Source organism: Natrix helvetica (assembly GCF_964273705.1).
Source record: "Natrix helvetica genome assembly, chromosome: 6".
Lineage (NCBI taxonomy): Eukaryota > Metazoa > Chordata > Lepidosauria > Squamata > Natricidae > Natrix > Natrix helvetica.
The window spans coordinates 10,321,182-10,336,463 of NC_138553.1; the positions used below are offsets into that span (position 1 = coordinate 10,321,182).

General features: G+C 39.7%; 1 protein-coding gene across 5 annotated transcripts in view; it reads right to left on the reverse strand.

Moving 5' to 3' along the window:
- The window catches only part of AEBP2 (AE binding protein 2), a 48,963-nt gene that overhangs the window by 14,903 nt on the left and 18,778 nt on the right, over positions 1–15,282 (reverse strand). For 3 of the 5 annotated variants that reach the window (XM_081958224.1, XM_081958226.1, XM_081958225.1), the window contains exons 3-6: positions 13,254–13,361; positions 8,677–8,863; positions 7,077–7,145; positions 1,255–1,379 (exon numbers count right to left, since the gene is read on the reverse strand). In XM_081958224.1, coding sequence (XP_081814350.1) covers positions 1,255–1,379; positions 7,077–7,145; positions 8,677–8,863; positions 13,254–13,361 — 489 coding nt within the window. The remainder of the gene's footprint in view (positions 1–1,254; positions 1,380–7,076; positions 7,146–8,676; positions 8,864–13,253; positions 13,362–15,282) is intronic. The other 2 variants (XM_081958227.1, XM_081958228.1) reach the window with 1 other exon arrangement.

A 15,282-nucleotide genomic window follows, 5' to 3' on the forward strand; every position in this document is an offset into this window, starting at 1 on the left:
GAAAGAAGGCAGGCCTAGAACAAAGGAGCCGGCAGCTTTCTGAACTATTGTTCTATTACCTACCTCTCTCACAGGGGTAGGCAGCCCCTGGCCAGATCATGACAATTTCATACCTCCATCTTTCTTGTCAATTTCTCTGCCCCGCAAGATTTGTCACCTTATGTTCTATTATGATAGGGATGTCACGTCGTCACATGATGTGTCGTGACTTTTTCCCCCTTCGCTAAATCGGGTGTGGGTGCGGCCAGCATGTGACTCACCCGACCCGCGGGCCGCAAGTTTGACACCCCCGTATTATGAGCAGTCATCATATTTATGGACAGAGTTCTGAGCCTCTTTACTTAATTTCTTTCCAACTTTCCACAAAGTTGGAAAGAATAAATATATTTAGCCCGGAGAGCTATTTGAAGTGCTGGAATAGTATTTCTGAGAGCAGAATTCAAATGGTCATTTATCCATGCTGGGACTAAGGTGCTGGATGAGCCTCTGGGAGACCAAGGTTCTCATCCTTTCACAGCCATGGATTACTTTCAGCTGGTCACTCTCAGAACAACCTGCCTCAGAATTATAACGGAGAGAAGTTGAATGCAGGAAGGCTCTTTAGACCAGAAGGTCCTGGGTGAAGGATAGGAAATAAATTTAACCAATTAAAATATGAAAATTGCTGAGTAAACTTGGAGAAATCACAGCCTTAAGCAACTTTAAAGGGCTGCTGTTGTTATTCTATGTTCTATAGCAGCGATGTCAAATTCGATATAATTGAGGGCCACATCAGGATTGTGTTTGACCTGGGGGGCGTGGCCAGCTCAATACCACTGTCGGGGGCACCTGTCGTGGCCCAAACGCTCTGCCAGTGAAAACGGGCTCCTGAGCTCCGTTTTTGGCTACAATGGCCTCCTGCAACCCTCTGCCAACAAAAACGGAGCTTGGGAGGCCACATACTGAGCTCCATTTTCACTAGCAGAGGCACCATGGGCTGGTCCTTTGCTGTTTCCAGGGCGGCCCTGCGGGCCAGAACTAAACACCCCACAGGTCGGATCCAGCCTCTGAGTTTGACACCCCTGTTCAAACATGAACTGCATATATTTTTGGAAGAAGAACACAGAAGTCTTTGCAGAAGACTTTTCAAGCAACATTGTCTATATTAAATCTGTGATAACAATGCACAATTATGTAAATTTCAGTGTAGAAAAGCTGTTTGAAAATATTGAAGATATTAGAAATATACCAAGCGTGGTAGATAATCATACTTACAGTACTGTGAAATACAACACTGTGGCCTTTTCCCAAACTTTCTATGTGAGCAGAAAGGTTAAAGCATATAGCTCGATGCCGTATGGCGTCCAAGGTCTGTGCATCAAAGAAGTCATGAGGTCTTGCTAAGGAAGGGGGGGAAAAACAAAGCAAGCCTTCAACTACAATGCAAGAGTGTATGCAACATATTTAAATGTTCAGCTTTTCTGATCCTACTTAACAAAGATTACACCTTCTGCTTTCAGGGCACAGCCTGTCAAGCTGTATATACCTACAGTGATCCGATTTTTAAAATCATCAAACTGTTCTTACTATGGGGAAGTCTTCTGCTAATGTTTCATTCAAATTTGCCTTTTGTAAGTTAAATGCAATATTCCAAAGTCTGCATTCAGGTGAGAAAAGGACAGCTTTAGCAGGGCTTTTTCTTCTGAAGAACACTTTTAAGCATTTGAAAACTGGAATCATAGTTTCCTTCCTCTTTCAAAATTAACTCTTTCCCAGTGCATTCAGGGTTAATTTTCCAGTCTCCAAATCAATGTCTTTGATCTTCCCTGGACCAATTTTTCTGATTTCTTTCTTTCTTTACAGAACTAGACATAACATTCAAGGAAGGATCTGAGAAACAGAAGATAAAGTGAAGCTATGACTTCCTGTGATTTGAAAAAAGTTACACTTTGTAATAATATTAACAAAAGTACATTTGTTTTATTTGGCAACCATATCACACTGCCATCTTACTTTCATTTGCAAGCAACGAGTATTACAAGATCATTATTGCAAAAACCTCCACTTAGCAGGTTTTGAAGCAATAGGTTTTGGACTTAATATCAGTCCCAACCTCTCCCAGATTACACAAATCCATCGTTTAGGAAATATGTTGCCTATGTGAGCATTGCCATACCTGCTTGGGCAACCGTTTCGCTGTTACTTATTTTGTTCATGCATTGTTCCTCAGAAACATATTAGTTGGTGATTTCTGGCTTCCAGCTTTTTAGTATTTAAGGATTGACACTAATTGGTAACTTGATTCAGCTTTTGGCACTGCCTTTTTTAAATAACCTTTTCTTTTTGCTGCTCACTGATTCCTTGGGTTGTTTATTTTTAGTTTCAGCTCCTTGTTAAACCCAGACCACTTGCCCACTATAGTTAGATATATCTCACACAGAAGAATAACAACAGAACAAGGATAACACTTCAGCTGATTGCGCACCAAAATCATCTGGCATCAGTAAATTAAATCCAGCAATGCTAAACTTCGGTTTTGTGAAGAATACCTTCATGCAAGATCAAGTCACTGAAGATACGGATCACTTCATAATTCTCAACCAACAACATTATATTTGAACAGGCAGTGGGAATAAGGAAAAACCTACTTGTGACATCAATCAAGTGATATGTATCAAAGTATTCATATATGACATCTGCCTCTAGCACTTAAAGATGGTTAGTCATTATCAAGTCAGAAGGCTGTGGGAAACTAGTAGAATACTCACCAAAATATGGCAAACAACAGAAGAAGAAGAAGAAAAGATTCTAACTAAGCTTATATGAGGCGATCTGGAAAGTGGCACAGTGGCAACACATTGGGAGAGGTACATATAATACAGTGCTTATTCATACAAAGGAAAAGACGCCTTAACAGAATGAACAAATAACCTTGATTTCAGAAGCTAGCAAAATGATGCTTAGGCTCACCCAATGCAGATTAGACACCTACACAGAAAAAGAGATGCCAGGTGTTCAAGCTGGCTTTATAAAAGGCCAAGGAACATGAGACCTAATTGCTGATGAATGCTAGGTAATCGAGAAAGCTAAAGAATATCAAAAAGAAGCCACTATGTGTTTCGTTTATTATAGAAAGTCTTTTGATTGGGTCCACCATGAAGGTGCTTAGAAAAATGGGGATCCCAGAATACCCCATTCTCCTTGTGAGACACCCATATACAAGTGAGGAAGCCACAATGTGGACAGAACACGGTGAAACAGAGAGCTCCAGATTGACACAGGAGTGCAACAAGGCTGTATATTCTCCCCTTATCTACATGCTGAATATATATTAAGGGAAAGCTGAACTGGAAGATGATCAATGCAATTTTAAAACTGGAGGAAGAAAAATCAATACCCTGGGCGTTATTCTCATGAGACTGCTCTGATAGCAAAAATGCAAAGGATCTGCAAGCTCTAGTAATAAAAGTTAAGGAGAAAAGTGAAACAAAATAGGGAGTAAAAGTATATATTGTCTAAAGCAGAGGTGTCCAATCTTGGCAACTTTTAAGACGTGTGGACTTCAACTCCCAGTACTCTGGGAGTTGAGGTCCATAGGGAGTTGTAGTCCACAGGTCTTAAAAGTTGCTAAGATTGGACACTCCTGGTCTAAAGTGATATTAGGAAGAACAATCACTCTTAGAATTGACAATGAAGATACTGAAGTAATGGATAATTTCTGCCTTTTAGGATCAACCATCGATAGCAAAGGAAGGAACAGTCAAGAAACACAACGCGGACTGGCACTTGATAGAGCACCTATGGAAGCCTTGGAAAATATATTCAAATGCTGAAATCCGTCCCTTACCTACAAAGATCAGAACAGTGCAAACTATGGCAATCCCTGTGAAAGCTGGAATTTGAAGAGGCAGGAAGGAACACTACTGACATTTTTGAACTTTGGGGTGGGAGAAAATATATAAGAATACTGTAGATTTCCAAGAAAACAACCAAACAGATCTCTAAGCAAATGGCCAGGCTCAAATTATCCTAGTTTGGATTCATTTTGGGAAGATTTGGCTCTCTGGAGAAGGCTCTAATGCTGGTAAAGTTGGAAGAAAAGTGGACAACCAGCAGCAAGATGGATGGATTCATTTATGGCAATGGATGTGTCATTAGAAGACTTGAAATGCGGGGGGGGGGGGGGGGGTGTCCGTGAAAAAAAATTCTACATAGCTGTTAAGAGTTGATGGCAACTTGATGGCACATAATCGAACAATATATTCAATACTTAAACCTAAAGTCACAGAGAAATGAAAATGCATTCATGAATCAGCATGCAACAATGACTTGGGTTTATGTATCAGATTCAGCTATAATGTTTTTGACTTTAGCTTAATGTGTTGCGTGAATTTAGTCCCTGTGGCTTGGAAACCATTTTTCATATACTGTATACTACTACAAATCTAGACAATAGTGTTCGTAAGATAAAACATGACTTTCAACCCAACCAGTGGAATCAAGTCAAAGTACCAGAATATCGTAGCTTGAATCAGGAGAGGTAACTACCGTATTTTTCGGAGTATAAGACACACAGGAGTATAAGACGTACCAAGATTTTGAAGAGGCAAATGTTAAAAAAATGTTTTTGCACTCTGCAGACCTCCCAAAAATGCCCCGTTTTTCACAAAAACGGGCCTGGTTTGTGTCAAAAAAGGGGCATGTATAGCCTTTAAAAGGCTTATAGAGTGCTTCTGGAGGCTGGGGGAGGGGCAAAAACGGCCCGTTTTTTGCTCATTTCTGCCCTCCCCAGTCCCCAGGAGCACCCTGGAAGCCTCCTAAAGACTACGCACGGCCATTTTTGCAAAGGAGGTGAGGTTTCAGGAGGCAAAAAAATGCTGTATTCAGTGTATAAGACGCACCCAGATTTTCACCCTTTTTTTTTTTTTGAGGGAAAAAGGTGCATCTTATACTCTGAAAATTACGGTAGATACATGAAGAAAATTCCCATCCAAACATCCCATGAAGTTCCAGAGGAGTCAATGGCTTTCAGAACATCATGAAGATGACAGGATTCCTGGAAGGGGAAGACACTTTGAGGAGCATAATTCAGCTCTACGTTCTATGACTTCAATTCCAAAGCTTATTTATGCTTTATTTTTTTGATTTAAAACCATACAAATATCTGCCAAGCATGGCAGTTTGAACCACTAAGGCTCACAATTTAGGTTCAGGAGGATTATGACTATTTTCAGTGACACAACCATTCCATGACTGACATTTTTTATTACTGTCCTGGAGAAATTTCATATTTTGATTATGGAAATTTTGATTAATTAACAGACGTGCCGGCAGGGTGAATACCACTGAGATACCAAGAATTGCAGATCCAATTCTATACTCAAGAATTAGGAATGTGTGTTTGTATTCTATTATTTTCTTCTTTAATTCAAGATGTTTACTGTATTTTTACTTCTTTTGTTTTCTTTTTCTTTTTTTACCATTTTAAGCCACCCACAATCAGTTTACAAGTTGGGTGGTCGTACCAAATAAAACCAATCAGGATCCTTCTCCCATCCAAAATATTCCAACTGAAACAGATTATCTGGATTCAGGCTTGGCCTGGACAATGCCATTGGCTGCTGTGGTGGCTGACCTTTCTGGGACCTAAATGTGGGAGTTTGGTCCTCTGGTACCTTCCAGACCTTTCAGTGGCATTTGTTACCATTGGAACCTGCATCTTTCTGGCCCACCTGCATGGATTAAGAATTAGACACTAGATCCGAATGATGAACCTATGACAAAGATGCAGTGGTGGGTCCCGGATCCCGGTGCAACCGGTACGGTGCAACGGGGTCCAGCGTCTCCCACATGCACGCACACACACGTGGCCCGGGGGTTGAGGACCCCTGACTTAGAAGCTACAGATGGTACAAAATAGAGCAGCTAAAGTGCTAACAATCCACTCCAACCAGTGCATAAACCTATTCCAAGTCTGTTTTGGTTAGGGTTCCGAGTCTAACCAATTTCGTTGTATTTAAGTACAATGACAATAAAGATTATACTTATACTATTAAAAAACCCTGAAAGTTACCTTTCAAAGCTCGACAGAGTTACCTCAAAGCAATTCTTTGCTAGGACAGAATCTGCTTACCTGGTTTGATTATTACAAGAGGATTTCAGAATTCCTCCACTTTTAGAGATAGATGGGTGTGGACAAGGGAGTACATCAATGGTAACCCCCACTTTATGGAATTCTTTTTCCAAGAGGAACACCCATCTCTGAATCTCTTGGCTTTTCAAAACCAAATGATAACACTTTCATTTCATCAAATAGAATGGGGGCATTGTGACATTTTTGTTTTTTTCTTATAAATGTTATTGTTATTCGTTGTTTGGCCCGTTGTTATTTTAATGCTTCCAACATTAGAAATGTTGTAAAACAACTATATATATATATATTTTCCCATTTAAATTGAAAAATTAAAAAAAAAATAACTAAGGGAAGGGAAGCTATCCTGCTTTAAGACGAAATATCCGCCTTTGCCATCAGCTTTCTAAAAAGTACTTTTGAGCCCAACATAGACTCCAAAGGCAATTATTTAAAAATAAAATTAATAGGCAATTTGAACAGGACTTTGTTTTGAAGTCTGTATAAGAAAAAGAAAAACCCAAACATAATCTGGGATATTAAAAAATATCCTGGAGGCTGGAAAAAGATATCCATAAAATCCTCTAATATTTATATCCTTTCTTTTGTAATAAATAAATGCACAAGAAAAAGACATTCTTGCTATCAACACATGTGAATCATCAACAAGGGCCAACATGAAGTTGTGGAATCTCCTATGATTATTTTATTGCAATGTGGGAAGCAGGAGGGTTGACTCCCCCCTCCCCCTTTGAAACTGTTGGATTCATAAGCCATGGTTTGTTCTAATCCTGGCTTGCCTGGGAAAGACAAGCCAAATAGTTTGTGTGTCACAATAAGCAAACCTCAGAAAGAGCATTCCTTGGTTTGCTTAGCAAGTCCCGCTAACAGAAGCTAAGTAGGAGCTATTGAGCAGTGTTCATTAAGCACGCTTGCTCTTTCACAGCGAGTCAGAATTCTGGCTTACCATGACGTGTGACCACTCCTATTCTCTTGTCAGTGGTTAAGAGTTCCCCAGCACAGTCTGGCACCAGCCCTATAGAGGACAGCAGAGTCAAGGCCTTTATATATCCAGTATCCTTAAAACCTTAAACGTTTTATGAAACGAGTGGCTGATTCAATATAGTGCAGCTCTCAGCTATGGAACTGCACAAGTCATTTTTGAACTCAAGACCACAGCAGCATTAACGTCCATCTTGAAAAAAATCTGGAATTTGCCAATATAGATTCCCCCTCCATTTTTTTCCCCATGGGTCTTATCTTACGGGGAGCTTCCCTCTTTGAAGCATCCCAGTTGATAATGGACGACTTGTCAAATTGTAGAACGAGAAAGCAGGAGGGCAGAAAGGGCTCTGGGCTCGAAGGGGAAAAGATTCTTTAGAGTCTGAGCACAAAGAATCTGTTAGGAGGGCAGCCATGAGAAAAGGTAGATACTTCTAGCAACAACAACAAAAATACTATTCAAATCTTTGCTAGCTGGGACAGTCTTATTTCTAAACAGCCTCCAACTGTACCTATTAATACATCCCTCACTTCATCTTTACAGCTACCTAGTAATGTAAGACTGAACTCAGAGATAGCAACCAGTTCAGTCTTTTGTGAATTCTACGGCTGAATGAGAACCGAAATAGGTTTTTCCAGTCCAGATCTATCATATGGACTCTATGCTAAGTAATCAGTTCAAGCAAGAATTTTTTTTCTAACACAGATCCTTTTAGAGAAGGGTTTCCCAACCGTAGCAACTTGAAGATGTGCGGACGTCAGCTCCCGGAATTCCCCAGCCGGGATGCTGGGAATTGAAATACACACATCTTTAAGTTGCCAAGTTTGGAAAATACTATTTTAATACTATTTTTCAACTAAACTGAAACATTAAAATCAGTCTGAATATGAAAATTCAGTTAGATTACTGAGCTTTTTAAAAAAAAATTCTGGTAGGGTTACATTAAGCTTGTTTCAAAAACTATTTTTCATTATTGTCTACAAAAATATAACTACAATACCACAATCCTCCCCCGCCCCCCTAATGTGATTTCTGAGAAGTCAAGTACAACCCTTCAAAGTATCACCCAAATTGATGCTGGGGAATGCAGAGTTCCTTGCAGATCCCTTATGCTACTCTTCAAGTAACCATTCACATCTTTGGGCTTTTGACAGTCGGGTGCAATACTAACAGCATGAGGTTTTTTTTTTTAAACTTCTTGGCCTAATACAGGATTCCAGAGAGGATGACAAAAATGACGGTAATCATTGTCCTCTGAATGTCAATGAACTAGGTATTCTGTTCAGTAAAAAAACTCCTATCGGACATCCCTCTGTTCTGCCTGCTATAATTCTGAAACCTTCAACTTCAGAGCTGGGGATAAGTTAAGAAGGTACATTCCTACTAGGTATAATGATTTATCTGACTTTTCTATGGAGCAAGATCTTAAATTCAAAGCTACTAATGAGAGGATTTGCAAGAGGGTGGTAAACAGGCAAAAAGCTACAGAGAGCAAGCAAGCCACCAAAGGTCAGCTGCAGGGTTATGAAGCTTATCCCAGAACGAAAACATGCATAAAGCTTACGTAAGGAACGCCTCCGCTTGTTCTTTAGCTTCTTTCGTTTGTTCATTCCAGCTTTAGAAGGAGACTCTTCTTTTGCCTTTGGCTGGTTGGTAACTTTTGAAGAATTCTGCTGACTGAAGTGCGTTGGTACATGCCGAGCCAGTCCACTCTGGGAAGCAAAACTAGCATTGCATCCTCCCACAACACACTAAAAGAAAAGAAAAAAGTTAGAGGTACCCCAGTGAGGCTATCACTGAACCCAGAAGGAATAGGCTGATGTGGTCTTGCTTTGCTATAATCCTTTTATGAAAAGTACAACTGAGCAATCTCAGTCAACGTATTGAGAAGTGCTCACTTCAAACAGGACATCAATTATTAAAGATTCCCTTCCCTTCGTTGTCCTTAGTGCAACACGGCAGGCAATCAAGAAATGACAGTAGACAAAAGTGATTTCTGAACACCAGAGCAGTAACTCAGTTCCAGTGATGTGAAAACATAATAATAATAATAATAATATATTTATTTCTTAGCCGCACCCTCTCCCGAAGGACTCGGGGCGGCGTACAACAAAACATACGAAATAAATATGTACACAAAACAAACATAAAGCAAAAACATACACTGAGACATACACAAGGAGGAGGTCAATGATAAAAACAATTAAAATACAAAATATAAAACCCCTAAAAATTAAATATAATTAAAATACCCGGTTAAAAACCCGTCAGGAGCGATATGGTTAGATCAAAGTTGAGCCAGGCCAGCTGCTTGGAATAGGTGGGTCTTAAGCTTAATACGGAAGGAGCGGAGGTCAGAGGTATTCCTAATATCCGGGGGGAGGTCATTCCACAGGGCTGGGCCCGCCACAGAGAAGGCTCTACTCCTAGGCGCCGCCCCACGACATTGTCTACCGGACGGCACCTGGAGGAGCCCCTCTCTGTGCGAGCGAATTGGTCGCAGGGATGTATGGGGCAGAATACATAGCCAACAATATGAAATCATACCAACTGCAACAGCTTTTTTGCATAGTTAACAGCAGATATTAATGGGTTTCTGTTTGTGTGAATGAATACATTCTTTTATACAGAAACACATCTAACAATAAGATTAAGTCAATAAGATTAGCAAAAGTCAGTTGAAATATTGCCATTTCCTCAAATATGGTGATTAAAGTAAATGTAATATTCTATGACAACAATTCCTGCTGTCAAGAAGTGACTATCTATCTATCATCCATCTATCTATCTATCTATCTATCTATCTATCTATCTATCTATCTATCTATCTATCTATCTATCTATCATCTATCTATCTATCTATCTATCTATCTATCTATCATCTATCTATCTATCTATCTATCATCTATCTATCTATCTATCATATCTATCTATCTATCTATCTTATCATCTATCTATCTATCTATCATCTATATCTATCTATCTATCATCTATCTATCTATCTATCTATCTATCTATCTATCTATCTATCTTATCATCTATCTATCTATCTATCTTATCATCTATCTATCTATCTATCTATCTATCTATCTATCTATCTATCTATCATCTATATCTATCTATCTATCTATCTATCTATCTATCTATCTATCTATCTATCTACCTACCTACCTACCTACCTACCTACCTACCTACCTACCTACCTACCTACCTATTTCTATATCTATCTATCTATCTATCTATCTATCTATCTTATCATCTATCTATCTATCTATCTATCTATCTATCTATCTATCTATCTATCATCTATATCTATCTATCTATCTATCTATCTATCTATCTATCTATCTACCTACCTACCTACCTACCTACCTACCTACCTACCTACCTACCTACCTACCTATTTCTATATCTATCTATCTATCTATCTATCTATCTATCTATCTTATCATCTATCTATCTATCTATCTTATCATCTATCTATCTATCTATCTATCTATCTATCTATCTATCTATCTATCTATCATCTATATCTATCTATCTATCTATCTATCTATCTATCTATCTATCTATCTATCTATCTATCTATCTATCTATCTATCATCTATCTATCATCTACCTACCTACCTACCTACCTACCTACCTACCTACCTACCTACCTATCATCCTTTCCTCTCTAACATCAGAAACATTAACCAAGAGGATATGTACAAAACCACACCATTACAAATTGTACAAAATGGCCTCCCACTTGATTTTTCAATTAAGTAGGATGTGAGTTCTCTCCAGCACAGAAAGCCTTTCTATAGGGCGGAGGTATAAACAAAATTAGCAAAATGTTCCAAAATCAACATTAGAACCATAAATTTTTCTGGTGAATTGCCAAGAATAAAGTATGTGTATAAAGAAATAATGTATAATTTTTCTCTCTTATCCACCTGTGTTTGGATTGCACCTATGAAGACTGCCTGGTTAATGATTTGGCCACGAGGATCTATACTGTGAAATTTTACTTTACTTTACTTTTATTTAGACTTTTATACCGCCCCCTCTCCCCAAAGGGACTCGGGGCAGTGTACAGTCAGATAAAACACATCAAGATAGAAAATACAAACATAATAGAGGAGGCAATAAGAAACTGTACAAAAAGCAAAGCAGTTAAAAACAATATTTAAATAACCCTAAAAATACCCAATTAAAATATCTGCCAGGAGGTAGAATAAGACTATGAATGGGCCAGGCCGGCTAAACGGAACAGGTGAGTCTTCAGTTTTTGTCGGAAGGAGCGGAAGTCGGTGGTGGTTCTGATATCGGGGGGGAGGTCATTCCAGAGGGTTGGGCCCATCACAGAGAAGGCTCTACTCCTAGGCGCCGCCCGTTGGCATTGCTTAGTGGACGGCACCCGGAGGAGTCCTTCCCTGTGAGAGCGAATCGGTCGCAGGGAAGTGTGTGGTAGGATGCGATCCCGCAAGTACCTAGGTCCTGAGCCATGGAGCGCTTTAAAGATGGTAATTAACACCTTGAAGCGCACCCGAAAGACCACAGGCAGCCAGTGCAGCTCGCGCAGGAGTGGTGTTACGTGGGAGTACCTAGTACTCCCCATAATAGCCCGCGCGGCTGCGTTCTGGACTAGCTGCAGTCTTCGAGCGCATCCCAAGGGAAGCCCCATGTAGAGGGCATTGCAGTAGTCCAGCCGAGACGTCACCAGTGCATGAGTGACCGTGCGTAGGGCATCCCGGTCCAGTAGGGGGCGCAATTGGCGCACCAGGCGAACCTGGTGGAACGCCCCCCTTGCCACGGCTGCCACATGGTCATCCATTGACAGCCGGGCATCTAGGAGGACGCCCAAATTGCGCGCCCGTTCCACAGGGGGCAATTGCTTGCCCCCTATGGTCAGTGATGGAATCAACTGACTGAACCGGGGTGCCGGTAGCCACAGCCACTCAGTCTTGGAGGGGTTGAGCTTGAGTCTGTTGTCCCCCATCCAGACCCCGAGTCTGGATGGGGGACAAATTCCCAAGTGTGAAGTTTTCGCTGTCATAGGAAAACATCCACTGATGCATAAACTGGCTACGGGAACATTGAGAGACGTGGCTATGTGAGATCAAATGCCAATGAAAGGTAAAGATTTCCCCCGTCCATTCGGAACTGACTCTAGGGAGCGATGTTTATCTCCATTTCTTGGCCTAGGGAACCAGCATTGTCCAAAGACCTTTCCATGGTCATGTAAGCAGCATGACTATATGCCGAGACTCACAAAACAGTTAACTTCCCCATTGAAATGGTACCTACCTATCTACTCGCATTTGCATGCTTTTGAACTGCTAGGTGGGCAGGAGCTGGGGCAAGTAACGGGAGCTCAGCCATCATGTAGTACTCGGGTCTTGAACTCAGGATGTTGGCTTTTCAGCTGACAAGCTGTGTCTTTAGTCTCTGAGTCATTGTGTCCCCTACATGGGAGCTATGCCTATTGCCTTATTTGTTTCCAGGCCCAATTCAAAGTGCTAGCCTTCCTTTGATTTAATGCAGTGGTGGGTTACGACCGGTACGTCCCGGTACGGGCATACCAGTGCCTGCCGGGAGCACCAGGTACCGTTCCGGTACGGTGCTCCGGAGGGCCCACCTGCCCTCCTTACCGGTATTTGAAATTTTTGGGGCTTCCGCGCACGGAGCATAGTGCCTGCGCGATGCTCCACCAAGCAACTGGAGTATTGGGGCAGTAAGTGGTAGATGCTCGGCCCCATTGCACAGTACTGGTTGCAACGGGATCCGGAATCAACCACTGGTTTAATGTCCCAAATGCATGAGCCTGCTTTTATAGATATGTGATGGAGAAGATTTCTCAAAGTTTCTTCTACTCGTTATGAGCCAAGCCAAAAACAAACAAACCCTTTACTTAGCTTTTCCAGAGTGATTAAGCAGGCACCAACCTTAAAGTATTATTTGTTTCTCAAATTTTTTCAAGCTACTCAGTTTGTCGTATTGTATATTTTTATTCTTTTTTGAATCTGCTAATTTAGACAGACTGTCATATTTTAAAGGCAAGTTATTTCAGGGAGAAAGGACAATGCCTTCTTTTTGGATAAATGCATAAATATTGTAATAAATATCAAATACAAAGATAAAAGAAAACAAAAATACCTTAAAAGGTTTGTCCCCACTATGTGTCAACATATGCCGCTGTAACCAACTCTGACTTGTTGATGGTGTGTTATACACTTTGCAGCCTTTCCATAAGCAAACAAACACCTAGAAAGAGAAAACACAAATTAGGCAGAAGTTCTGCTTACACATATTTTTAACATTCAACATATTATTTTAACTCAATAGATTACCCGAAAATACATATTTCTGTAAAGAACTTTTGCTTTTAGCACATTTAATGCATTTCCTGACTGGCTCTCACTATTGGTAGCAATAGCTTAGCACGTTAAGAGAAGTCATCTAGTTTTCTTCTAAACAGAATCAACTGTTCAAAAAAAGAGAAATGAAAAGGTGTTTCTAAATTGCCAATTACCATTAAACAGTAATTGCCAAAAATCATCACACAATGAATATACAACTGAAATAGTAGATTAGTTCTGTGAAGTTACTAATCTAAGAGGATCACTTGAAACGTTAAATAAATTCAGCAAGGAGGAATTGATTCATAACCATTTAAGAACCTAGCCAAAATACTTATCTCTGTCCCTAGAAAATTGTGCCAGCATCCCCAGATTGCCGCCTGTTGGCAAAGTTACTTGGGCGCTATCCAAATGATTTGACTTGGCATTTCATGTATCCTAGATACTTTGAAGAATTTAGGGACTTTTGGAGGTTGTTTTCTCTAGCATTGGTCTACTTAATCTGTCACAGATACCATGGGAAGCTGTTATCCTAATAGCTGTGCAGCTGTAGGTGGTTCCCATCAGGTGATCATCAGAAGTGTCTCTTTTGTCACTTTTCCAACTTATTCCAGAATGTAGGAAATAGTTTGCCTCGTGACTGATAATAGACCAAAACCCTAGACAATTTGTGGAAATGTATGGAAGGAGCAAATTAAATTTCACTTTACAAAATATCCATTTAAAATATGTTTAAATCAAACTTTTTGCCTTAACTTTATCAGTAGCTCAAATAATGAGATATGTTAAATTAACCATGGACATCCTCAGTGGCCTCAAATGCTGACCTCTCGCTTTCAGTTGAAGTGGTTTTGAGAGGGTAACACAGATTTCCTCCCTATATTGTAATGAAAAGAGAGGCTCACCGCTTTCCCAAGTCCTAAAAGGACACTTGGAAAGATCCAATGAAAATCTGGTTAGTAAGTCAGGATGAAGCTTGTGGGCTTATGATTAACAACGCACATTTTTCTGGTTAAGAGAGTTATTAATAAAACATATCTTTAAAATAACCTGCAAGGAATTTGCTGAATATAAATTGTGTTATATGAAAGAGAGCAAGGAAAATCTGACAAAAGGCAAATAAAATACACGAACTATTTTCCAGGTTACCTACCAGGTGGTGTTTCTCTATATATCTTTTGTTATTATTTTCAGTCTTGTACTGAATAGAAATCTTACTTATACCCTGAAAGCTTCATTTAAATGACTGAAACAATTCATTTTTAAGTGTCAATGAACACAAGGGCAAATGTGTTTCATTAATGGATCAGATATATACCTGATGTAATATGTCTACTTCAATAAAGCATACAATTCTTCTCCACATACTACATATATAATACATGAGTTAACTCCTGTATTTTTGGGAGTATAAGACGCTCCGAAGTATAAGACACATCTAGCTTTTGGGGAGGAAAACAAGGGAAAAATATCTGCCTCCCAGCAATTTGCCTCCTTGCAACAAACAGCAAACAGTACAGACAATATACACTATTTGTAGTGTTATATTTCAGATTATACTTGTACAGATGTTGTTAAAATTGATGTGCTTTCTAGAAGTATAGTTATTCTCTGCTATCTAAAAGAATAGCACTTTTTAAAACAATAGCACTGGACCTCTTCAGATCAAGCATTTATTTTAAAAAGCTTCATTTTGTTAAGTTGTCTAGAATAAAGCAGTCTTTTAAAAAAATAAGTCTAATAATTTGAACATTCTATAGGCATTTATAGTTGTTGACTTATCTCCTTGCAGCAAACAGCCTGATTAGCACAAGAAAAAAAAATCT